This window comes from Equus asinus, chromosome 1 (genome assembly GCF_041296235.1).
Source record: "Equus asinus isolate D_3611 breed Donkey chromosome 1, EquAss-T2T_v2, whole genome shotgun sequence".
In the NCBI taxonomy this organism is placed as follows: domain Eukaryota; kingdom Metazoa; phylum Chordata; class Mammalia; order Perissodactyla; family Equidae; genus Equus; species Equus asinus.
In genome coordinates this window covers 98,544,156-98,556,405 of record NC_091790.1, presented here as the reverse complement: position 1 = coordinate 98,556,405, position 12,250 = coordinate 98,544,156, and the positions used below count along the sequence as shown (strand labels likewise).

The following is a 12,250-nucleotide window of genomic DNA, read 5'->3' as shown; positions in this document are numbered from 1 at the left end:
GGACTAGGGCCTGAGAAGGGTGGGAACCGTGGCCGCAGTCCAGCAGGCAGTGGCCTCTGTGGACACATGGCACCTCCGCGTCCGCACCCCTGGGCCTCTCAGGAACGTCAGGAGGTGCCTGTCATGGTGACCACATGGGGAACCCAAATCTGCCTGTTTGTGGAGTAAGGGTTGCTGGAGCAAATGAAACTGACTCATCAACTCCCCAATTTCAAATTTGGTTTTATGAAATTAAAGGAAGAGATTGCAACAACAGTTCCCCCTGGCAACCGTGTATTTTTCATTCTGAAATCTCTTCCCAATTGAAGCACACAGAGCTCTCTGTAGTGCAGGGAGCTGGCTCAGTTACTGAACACACACTTGCATATGGAACGGTCTATCGCTGTTCACGGTCTTAAAACATCAGTTTGACAGGGCCTGGTGGACCATGGCCAGTCCTGACTCCTGGCAGGAACCTCTTTCTAGAGCTCTCAAGGCACATGAACGTCCCACCTCACCATTAATCTCCAGTGCCAGGAGCTCACTGATGGAGGAAGCCGGGTTGTGCATGTGGCAGTGAACAGAGGGCTGGAGTCCTTCAGGGAGGCATCACCAGTGCCCTTGGCCTTGGCTTGCTGGCCCTCACTCCCCAACCTCCTTTATCCTGGTTTCCTGTAGTCTTGGGTATAAGGAAGTCCCTCTTCTAATTCCCGGTTCCTCCTGCTTTCCAGGAGCTCAGGGCTGGCTGGGAGACAAAGGAAGAGGGATGGACAATCATAGTTCTGGGCTGTCCAGGGAGGTGGCGGGAAGCGTTGGGCCTTTGGGGAAGGGCAGGTTGTCAGGGGAGGCGTCTCAGAGAGAAGGGGACCCTGGGCTGAGCCACCATCACCCAGAGAGTCCCCGACAGGCAGAGGCCACTGAATGAGAGGCCAGTCCTCCGTGGGCTCTCTGAGGGAGATGCTGTGCCAGGTGCAACCTGCTCCTGTGCGTCCGGAGCACCTCAGTGTCCTGCATCTGGATGGCACTGAATGTAGCCTGAACCCAGGTGCTCTTGGTCAAGTTCAAAATTACATCATCCAGAGTTTCCATGGTGACACCAATGGGATCCAGCATGCTTTCACAGACGCACAGATGCTCACCATCTCGTTCAGCGGGAACAGGCCTGGCTGCTGGGCAGCTGAGAGGAACAGGGGGTTTAAGTGGACAGTGAGAGGTCAAGTGTGAAGTCAGAGTTAGATTAGCTGGGTTCAGGGACCATGAGCAGAGCAGGCTGCCAGAAATTCTAACCACAGCCTGTGAACCCCTTCTGTAACTGTAATCAGGATCCCCCTGAATGGAAGGAATGAGGGGACAGAGGGAGGTTTAAGGGAGGAGAGAGAGTCAGGTAGACAGACGCACATACAGGAGTCCATGACTTTATAAACCCCAAGGGATGCAAATATATATACAAAACAGATCAATTAAGAAATTTTTGTAGGCTTTAAAAAACTACGTTTTTTTTTTATTATTGTGGTAAAAAACACATGCCATTCTAATTACCATCCTGACCATTTTTAAGTATACTGTTCAGTAGTGGTAAGTATATTCACATCGTTGTGCAACAGACCTCTATAACTTTTTCATCTTCCAATGAAGAACTAAAATGTACTCCTAACTAAAGAGGTACTGACACATTTCCTTAAGCTCTATTCTGTTAGATTTGAAAAGGATGTGAACAAACCCAAACACAGGTTGCATTACACTGGCGAGCACAGTACCTCCCATCTAAAGAAAGTGCCCATACCACCCTCACTGTTTGAAACACACCAAAACCGAAATACAACATATCACCAAAGAGTGAGCATTTCAGGTTTTCCAGGAGAAACCAGTGGAAATTATTCTTCACCCTCTTATTACTCGGATCACTGGCAGTTGCCATACATGGTGCCTGCAAAGTCGTCTCCTGTGAAGGACAGAGTTGCTGGCCCTGTGTGCTCTGCCACTGGCTCCTGCAGGGAGTGTCAAGTCTGTCTGCCACCTGGACACAGGACCAACGGCACTGGTCTGCAAATGGTCATCTTGTCTTTGCAGGGAAAAAGGACAATGAGTGTGGGACAATAAGTGTGGGACTCTGACTCTGAATGACAACCCTGTGTCCTTTGCTGTCTACTCAACATGTCCCCAGACCACACGGTCTATAGCAAGTGTGACTCTGAGGTGGACACTCCTCCTGAAAATACCTAAGAACTAACACAGAATGGTTCCGTAGAAAGAGACCACAGACTGATTCTGAGCCTGAGTTACCCACCCTCTCTGACCTCGAGCTTCCTCTCTGTGAAACGGACATCATCTTTGCTCTCATTCAAGGAGAGGAAGCAGGAGTGCCTTGAGCACAGGCGAACCTGGCAGAGCCTCGTGTTTTTGTGAAGCCCAGTGCCTCTGCCCAGCACCTCTGGAAGCACAGCCCAGCAGGAATACAGAGCCTCAGAGGTGGAGGGAGGGGCCTTGTAGCACATAGTGGGGGTACAGGGAAGGCTGGGCTCCTGCTGCTCTGGGTGATGCTCAGGTCGCCTCAACCTTCCGAGTCTGCAGCCTTGGGGAATCAAGGAAATCCTACAGGGCAAGCCTTCTGTCTCATCTCATTCCCTTCTTCCCTCTTCTGCCCTGCACCTGGATTCCCAGTCCTTGAATATACTTGCACTTCCACACGCCTTGGCCCTGGCTCTCCCTAGCACAGTGCAGCTGGGAGACCTGGGGGTGGGGGGACAGCATAAGGCCACAGCAATGCCCAGAAGGCCCCAGGCTGAAGGCCAGTCTCGTGTCGGACCAGAGCACAGGAGCCATAAAGGCACTGAGTGCCTGCAGGGAGCAAAATGCCCCCTCACCCCATTTTATAAGGTTGCCCAAAGCTTTCTAAGAGCTCACTTCTGGAAGGCCTCTCTCTTGTCTTGTGGGTGGGGATGGGCCCCCTACACCGTCCTGTGATAAAACTCACTAAGGTCCCTGTGCCCATTCAACAAAGTAACATGAGTCCCTGGACAGTCATTTGCACTTCCACCTGCACCATGCCCCCCTCTATTTACAAACATTACCATGTTCCAGGAAACAAAATGAATAAGTCACTAGCACTGCCCTCAAGGGATTTTTCTGGCTGGTGGCAGAGCCTGCATTTAGTGGAATAATAGCACAGCCGTGAGATGTACAGTCAGATAGACGGAAACACTGTTTACACATCATGGTAGGCATGAAGGCCAGGGGTGATGTGGACAAGCTCCAACATGATGCCTGGAACAGCATGGGCACTAAGAGTGGCAGTGCTTAAAATCATCATGGCCGTCACTGTCATCATCACCAACATCATCATCACCCTCATCATCATCATCACCACCATCATCATCACCATTACAATCGTCACTATCACACCATCATCACCATCAATACCATCATCATCATCACCATCACCATCATCACCACCATCACTACCATCATCATCATCACCATCACCATCATCACCATTACCACCATCATCATAACCATCACCATCATTGTGAGCATCACTACCATCACTGTCATCACCATCATTACCACCATCACTACCATCATCACCATCACCACTATCACCATCATTACCATCACCATCACTACTATCACCATCATTACTACCACCATCACCATCATCACCACCACCATCCTCACCATTATCATTATGATGCTGATATGAAGGAGATGTGCTTAGAAAATGCTCAGCCTTCACCTATCATTTTCATCTCAAAAATACCAGATCCATGGTGGGCATGCTGCTGCCTGCAGAGCTGGTGCAATGCGAGCTGCACAGGACATGCGGCAGTACCCAGGAGGAGCTCCAGGAAATACCGTTCCCAACTCCCCACCACCAGGTAACTGGTGGTCTTTCTCAAAATCAGGCCACAATCTGTGAAGAGGGAAGGATTTTACTAACTGAGGTCTCTGTGGCAAATCTTTATCAACAGCCAGAATTGAGATACTATGCAGCAGCCTGCATCTGGGAGAAGATGCGAGACTGGCCAGGGAGAGTCTCACTTAGAAAATCAAATGTCTTAGAACTTTCCAGCTCATTTCTCATTTGTGAGCAAGACTTGAGGTGGCTGTGGTCGGACACTCCCCATGTCAGTGGGCCCAAGCCTCAGGCACCCAGACATGGACAATGCATCTGTGGGGTGACAGCCACTCTCCTGGGCATGTCATGGTGCCTTTCAGACCTGCTGGCCCTTCCTGCTCAGCACAGTAGACTAACAGCCACATGTGGACCAGCTTAGCTGGGCAGCCCTGGCCTCCCCCATGTAAGGGGTGATATGTGCTGGGGATCTGGAACATCTTCAAGGCACAGGTTTCCAGCATCCCCAAACCTTCTGAAATGTTCCCACACTCAGAACCAGTTGAATAACGACCACACTTTTATGACTTTCCCTGCCATCTACTGATTTTTTTCCTAGCCTTTTCCAACTGAGAGATGTAAATGCTGACATTTACAGTTTAAAATCAAATGCGTTCCAGTGTTCCCTATACCTGCCAGGGAGGGAAGGAAGTGCCCTTCCCTCCGCAATTCCAGTGGCCAAGAGCTACAGACGTGAGCATTCTTTTGATGGTATTTCTATCAAGACAAAATGTCCTGGAACAAGAGCCAAAAGCCTGCTTGTAGGTTGCTCTGGGCACGCTTTGACACTGTCCAGATTCTTTACATGGTGGGAGTCTCAAAGGCCTGCTGCCTTCTCAGCCTGGCACTTACCTAAGCAGGAAGCTCACTCTGCAACTGAAAGCCAAGCTCGGGGCAGAAGGACAGAAGGACGCGGCTCGCACTGCCCCAGCCCCAATGGCACGAGTCACCTCAGTATTATCCGACCACTGCTCTGGGACAGGCTTCCTACCAGAAGCTCACTTCTAAATTTCAAAAAGGTCTCTGAAGATTAGTATCCAGTTTGCTTATATCTGATCTCTTGACATCACTATAATTCTAACAGTATATAAGAAAACGACAAAAATGGGGTTGGCTCTGTGGCCAAGTGGTTAAAGTTTTGCACGATCTACTTTGGTGGTCCGGGATTCACGGGTTCAGATCCCGGGCACGGATCTACTCCACTTAATCAGCTATGCTTTGGAGGCATCCCACATACAAAAAATAGAGGAGGACTGGCACAATGTCGGCTCAGGGATAATGTTCCTCAAGCAAAAAAAGTGCAGCATTGGCAATAGATGTTAGGTCAGGGCAAATCTTCCTCACCAAAAAAAAAAAAAAAAAAATCCGACAAAAGGCCTATGATTTCTGTCAAAAATGAAGATTAGATTAAAAATACTTTAATTGAATTTGCATGATGAATAACCAAACATGCACTGTATTTTGCTAGTCTACTGTTGAAGTACTTAAGTTCTTTAATTTCAGTAATTAAAGTGAGGAGTTTTCGAGTAATTTAAGGATGGTCAACAGGAGGGTGAAGCAGTCAATGACTTTCTAAAACCTCTTGCTTTGCATTTTACTGCAGCAAGAACTAGGAATCACTAAAAATTGAATTCTGCCAACTGGAAAACATATTAACCTAGAGAAGCCATCAGATGGCAACCCAAGCCTTGCAATCCTTTTTCCCACATACACTCGGACGCCTCCAACCTCTTCCAGATCTCAGAGGACATTTTAATCCAGGAGAAAAAACTTCTGATTTTAATTATTCTAAGTAATTTCTTTTAAGTAGATTTGGTGAGGTAATCATGTGCTAAGAGAGAGAACGTGGACAGGTTTATTCCCCCGCAATCTTTTTTAAACTCAGAATTTCCTGAATGTGTTTGATGAGTTCATCCGAATCCTCAGACCCCGACCCAGCACTGCTTCATTGCTACTGTTATTGCTGGTCTGCGGCCAGCTGGTAGAGTCATCATCTATTCACGGGAGACTCTTAGCTGCTTTCAACTCCCAGTTAATGACATTCAGCGGAGCCAGTGTCACACTGCTCACTTATGATCCAGGTACACGACAGGTGTGTGTGGACCAGCATTTCCTGCACCCTTCCATCGGCTGGGCACTGTGATAGGGTTTCTTTTAGCAGATGGAGTGAACAGAAATTCAGAGATTATGTCCTTGACCCAAAATCACAAGGGCAGCCAACACATAGCATGGCAGGACCAAAGTCTGCAAAGCTCATGTACCCTCAGCCGTCCAGACCTGAGCAGGTCTAAAATCCACCCCATCTGGCTGCAAAGCGGGCGGGGCCTCTGGGAGCAGGCCCCAGGGGCCGATTCCTGCTCTACTGCATAAGACCTACACAACCTTGGGTGGGCCACCTCACCTCCTGACAGCTCTGGAAACTCCACGGCAAGACGTGGAGCCATTGCTGCAGCCAAGGGGGCTTAAGTAGATGAAGGGGGCCCAGAGAACAAGCCAATGCAAATGGCAGTCTTTCCCATCAGACTACCAGCTTAGCACAACGGGCACCCACTCAGGAGGACAGAGGAAGCGACAGGGCCCCTTCCCTCATTATCTCTCCAGTCTTCACATTTACAGCAGGGCCCTGGGAGCCAGCTGATGCCCCAGAGGCAGACACCCTAATACAGGAGAGCCTGGCCTCATGTGGACACCACACTCTCACCCCTGAAGTGGCCTCTGGGTTCTGTTCCCTGACCGATAGCACGCAGGCTCCAGAACGCAGCCTCCACCTCCCCAGAACTCAGGGGCACCCAGACTTGGATGCCGCGCCTAGCCCATGCTCTTCCTGCAGAAGCTTCTAGATACACATTCTCCCTGCAGCCTTTACACGCCACTCCCTGCCCCAGACACCCCTACTCTGTTCCTGCCCCCCTCTGCCTGACGGGTGTCCTCCCGAGTCGACCTGGCCAGCTCTGCAGGGGCCACAGCCTATGCCTCCCCAACACAGAGAACATGTCACAGACCCAATCACAACACACCCCTCCACGTTCATGCAGCTGTATACCCAGAGCTCACTGCCCATCTATTACAGCCACCTCCAGCCTTCCCAGGCCTCACAGCCAGGCAGGAAGGCCCAGCCCTGGTTTCCAAACCACTGAGTCCTAGAAAGAAGGGTCCTCAAAGTCTTGGCCTCCCTGAGTCAGCACGGCCCCTACTATTGCAGAGGTGCACACAAGGTCCCCCACCAGGCCTGCACCCCGCTATGCTGGGGCCACTGCTGGGCCCTGGAGCCTGGCCTGTGGCTCTGGATTCTTGCTGCACTTCCCACCACGGGAACCTGCTCCTCCGATCAACCCTACCTACTGCCCACCCTCCACCACTCACAGGCTCCTCCACCCTGTGGTTCGCACAGCTGTTGCCCCCATGAACAGCCTCTGGGCTCCCTGCGTGGCCAGATTACGGCTATCTTATACACTGGGATGCTCAGTCATTTCCCTGTCCCCACAAAGCTGTGCCCAGGGGCCCAACTGTCCTCTTCATTCTCTCCTCTAGACCCAGAGAAGAGCCCGGCACTCTCCCATGAAGCCCTGTTCCATAAACCACAGATGCAGGTAAGTATGCATCTGGTGGAACGCCAGCTCACCTTGCCTCGCGGGGGCCCTGCTCGGGCCTTCTCCGGTGTCCTGAAGGCGGCCACTTGCGCGGAGCCCGCCTCCCATGCTGTCCGGGGGCACGGGGCCATTGGTCTGGCCGCCCAGTGTGTTCATGTGGGTGGGGATGGGCTCGAAGGTGGGGTCCAGCTCCAAGATCAGCCTGTTGAGCTGCTCAATAGACTGGTCTATGTCCAGGGTGGGCGAGCCGGGGGAGGGGTCTGCGCTCTGCTCCAGGCCAGTCCCATTCATGACTTTGACATCTGGAAACCTGGGCTTGAACACTTTGCCGGGAGGAGGACGCTGTGTGTCAGGGGCATGTGGCCCGGGGCCTATGCCCCTCTGGACAGCCACTTTGCTGCTGGCCCCTCGGGTAGGGGTGACTGGGACCCTGGGCTGGGCCTGCGCTAGGATGGAACTGTCTGCTGGGCCACGGCTGCTGAGCCTGGCGTCCCCATCAGGGGTGAAGCTGTAATGGTGAGCGGCCACCATCTGCTGCTGGCGCACCCAGGTCTGCGTGGAGTAGCTGCCCTGCCCATAGGCCGGCATCTGGGGGGACACGGAGGGCTTCCTGAGCACAGGCTGTGGCTGCTTGGGCTCGCGGCTCCCAAAAGCACGCTCCCGTTCATACAGGGTGTCCACACCGAGGCCCAGGTCTGGGGCAAGGGTGCTGTGTTGATCTTCACCAGTGCCACTGCCAAATCCATCAGACAGGAGGGAATTCTGGCTGCTCTGGTGGCAAGTGAAGGGGCCCAGGTGGGCCGACTGGTGCCCCTCCGAGGAGGACAGGGTCCCAATGCTGTCCACGCTGTGCAGGTCATGGCTGGGCATCTCGTCGTCCAGGATGTCCGTTTCCCGGTCCTTCGGCGTTGCGTCTCCATTCACATGGACCTGGGCTGGCACAACATGGCGTGTCCCGCTGTACTTGCTGTGAGCATCGGTCATATCCTTGAGGGGGCTTCCAGAATCCTCTAGGCCAAAGCCACTAAGCAGCTGATCCAACTCAGCCTTCTCCTGGGGGCTCAGACCCCTCTTGGGTCCTGGAGCCAGATGCTCCTCTGTCCTGTCGGTCCTCACCGAGGCGGTGGAGTGGCCCGAGTCGCTGCTGACAGAAAGCGTGTGGTCACCGTGGTCTGGGCTGCTGGCTGGGATGGCCGGGGCACCCCCTGGGACGCTGGGATCCGAGGCGCTTTTCTTCCTCACCTTGGCATAAAGACTGCCGTCGACAGGGCCCTGAGTGTGCAGCACTGGTGGGGGAGAAAACGGGAGAGAGACTGTAAGTCAAGGATGACACGGGGCTTCGGGCTCTTGGAGTGGGTGGGTGCATCAGTCTAAACAAATAAATGAATTCGTAACAGATAACTTATGGTAATTAGGGCCACACACTCCTCTAGAACCCCAAATTCTATATATGTCAGCAAAGTGAATGCCAATGATATGCAACTTGAATAATCAAACAGCTTCAGGCACCAAAACCCTTTCTACCTTCTTATGTAAGGAGAATCATCATTTAGAGACTCTTGAGTATTCTCACAATGGGAGTCATCTTGCCCCAAGGGCTCACTGTTCATTTCATCGTTAGTTTGAATTTGAGCACAGCTCAGCTCATAAATCCCCAAGAATCAAGAATAGACTGTGCACATAAGACAAGGGAGAGCTTCTTTCCACTCACACACCTGTCAACATCTACTGGGCCTCTGCTACAGGCCCCGGTAGCAAATTCTTATTAAGGGGACTATCTGACTTACGAGCCTGCCACCCTCTCAACCTTCTGAGACCTGCTAAAATCTAAGTATGTAACTCAATGAAAAGAGAAAGCGGAGGAACTGGTCTAGGGCCTCCCCATTAATGCGGCATCTTTGAGCCAAGCAGGTACCCAATGACTGCACGGCAGGACACTGAACACCTGAGGCAGATCTTTGTGCACTGATCTACATACGTCAGGACAGTCAGGAAAACAAAAACGTGGGCAGGAAGAGCAGAATCCTCTGCTACTATTATTAATTAGAGCTCTGACTGCGCATTCAGTGGATCCCGAGCCTCAAACTGCTGAGGGCAGACGACAATCCCCCGGGTCACAGTGAAGAGCTGGGAGAGGCACCAATGGGCGGGCAGGGGGCAGCCTGCAGTCAGCACCGCCCCAGCCTCCCCCGCCTTCCTCTATTTTCCTGACGGTGAAATTGCAGGCATACCACAGCAAGGGAGCTGCTGACAGGTGACCCACGCTGTTTGGCCGAGCCCATGCATCCCAGCAGAGGAACCTGCCCTGAGCACCTGGCTCCAGCCCCGGTGTGCTGGGTGCACTGCCACGGTGAGCAGTATCCTGCCTTTTTGAAAATGCTGAGGAGACAGGTCAGGGCAGAGACCTGTGGGGTATTCCAGGGTGCTGTGCAGAGAGCAAGCACGACCCTAGGCTTCCTCATTTCAACTGCACCCAATGGGAGGCATGAACAGAAATGGCTACAGGGAGCGGCCAACAGTGGGGTACAGTCCTGTATGGCACCTCATCGACCCTCATCCTAAAGTAGAGCCTAATGGGAGGGCTGGGGGAGAACTGATAGACAAAAAAGTGTATTTAAGCCAAGGCTTCAAGACAGGCAACTGTGACTGAGCTGCTAGGCAAAGGGTATGTGCTGGATTCAGCCAGGTGAGTAATTCACAGTGAGGGTGTCTGAGACAGCTGGGGTTTACTGAGCACCTCTTACATGGCAGGCAGTTAGCACATTTTCTCTGATTTTCATAGTATGGCCTACCTAGCAGACTAGACGTTGTTATTCCTTCTTTATAGGAAAAAAACTGAGGCTTCATGAATTCAGTAACCTGCCCAAGGTCAGGCAGCTGCTGGGCAGTGGGGGTGGGGACAGAACCCAGGTCAGTTGGCTCTGACACCCGGGCCCCACTGCCCAGCACTGCAGACCTGCTCAGAGGGCACCAGGAGGGCACTCGCCCTGTGACCTGTGTCAGCGCTCCCCCTGCGAGCAAGGTGGCATTGAGTCTCGATGCTCTGAAGGTGCTCAATGAGTGACCCCGGGCCAGGTCAGAAGGGGCGCAGTGGAAGGCCTGTGGGAGAGCTCGGCAGGTCAGACAGGAGGATCCTGCAAAGACTGCCCTGAGTGACAGGTCCAGCAACTGCCACTTCTACAGGTGTGAAAGTGCAAAATGCCGCACATCTGCGAGTCACTAGGTCACACTTTAGGACGGCGCCGGCTTGTGCAGGAGGCCAGCTCAGGCATCAGACAGGTGCCAGTTCAAGTCCTGCCTGTACCCGACCCACCCTCAGGCCACCAACCCATATGTTCATCCTGACTTTCACTCACCAGACGTAAAATGAGGGTGTGGGCATGCTCCATGTGGAGGTTTGACATGGGGATTAAAAGACAGCACACAGAAGAGTGTCTTTACGGCCGTGGGGAAACACTGGCTTAACTCCGCTTCTGGTAGAGAGTCTCTGTCACAGGGAAACCCAACCCCTGCCAGACCTGGTGCATCAGATCTTTCTCTTTATTCTGCAGAGCACGCGAAGGAGAGGGCGCGGCTCTCACCCATGGTGTCTGCTCCATGAGAACCACACACCCCACCACAACGGAGGGTGGAGCAGCGCCAGTCCCAGGTGGCCTTCCGGCCAGAGGACAGACCAGTGGGCGGCGCAGCCAGGGAGGGATCCATGAATTCTAGAGAGTTCATGCTGTGAAGACTGGGCATCGATGACTTCCATGACCTTCTCCCCAAATCTGAATCGAAACGAACTGGCACATGACTTAAAAAAACACAGCCAACGAGTTGTACCAAAATTTTCTAATTTAAATTAGGGCATTGCCCAAAAGTGCTTGTGACTCATTTCAAGGGAGAGTCCCGTGGCTAGCCCCATGCTAAGAATGGTCCATAAAGGCCTCCATGAATTGGTAAAGGACAGCATATTCCCTTGGCTGGGGAGTTATGACTAATCCTATTCTTATCATTTTTGTTAGTAGTAGAAATCTTAAAATAATAAATGCATTAAAGACAGCACAATTACCATTGACTCAGTGCTGGTTCGGTGCAAGGCCCAGTGCTGAGCGGTGAGGACCTGGACTCCCAGCCCTGGGCAAGCTCAGGGCACCTTCCATAGGGGCACAGCGATGGGATAGAGCCAAATGCCACCATGGACTTTTCTAAACTACGCACACAGACTACTCTCTACATCGGAAAATGCCCCCCAAAATATTCTATCTCTAGGAAAAGAATATGAACCAACTCAGTGAATGCCCAAGACAGACCCGTCCAAACTTCTGAATCACTTTGTAGGAGCACAGATGTTCCCAAAGGCACAGGGGCTCTGGGGGGCTGTCCAGGGGCCTCCACAGACACCCTCTCTGCACCGATGCTCTGTGACCTTCTGGAGGAGGAAAGACAGCCTTGGAGGGAGGACAAGAAGGGGCCTCTGGTACCCACTGCTCCTACCCCGCATCCTCCGCAGGAGGAAGGACTCGACTGATTGTCATTTGGACAATGAGACACGTTATTCCCCCGTAGCCTCCAGATGGGACCCCGTTCTACATTTACTCTTTGCATTCCTGGTCATGACGTTTAGACTGTTCAAGCCCCTGGTCCTTTATTTATAAAGTGGAATAATTATTCTTATCTTTCGATGCAATTATAAGAATGAGAGATTATATATACAGTACCCAGGTCATAGGCTCCTAGTAAAGGCAGCCATAATTACAAAAAGCTCTTTCCGTGGTGGACCAGGCCCAGCATTCCCTCTCTGGTC

At 52.2% G+C, this 12,250-nt stretch overlaps 1 protein-coding gene across 9 annotated transcripts in view; it reads right to left on the bottom strand.

The window, feature by feature from the left end:
* Positions 1–12,250, bottom strand: part of TNS3 (tensin 3) — a 260,333-nt gene that overhangs the window by 74,072 nt on the left and 174,011 nt on the right. For all 9 annotated transcript variants that reach the window (XM_044778177.2, XM_070501724.1, XM_070501703.1 and 6 more), the window contains one exon: positions 7,494–8,747. In XM_044778177.2, the coding sequence (XP_044634112.2) occupies positions 7,494–8,747 (1,254 nt within the window). The remainder of the gene's footprint in view (positions 1–7,493; positions 8,748–12,250) is intronic.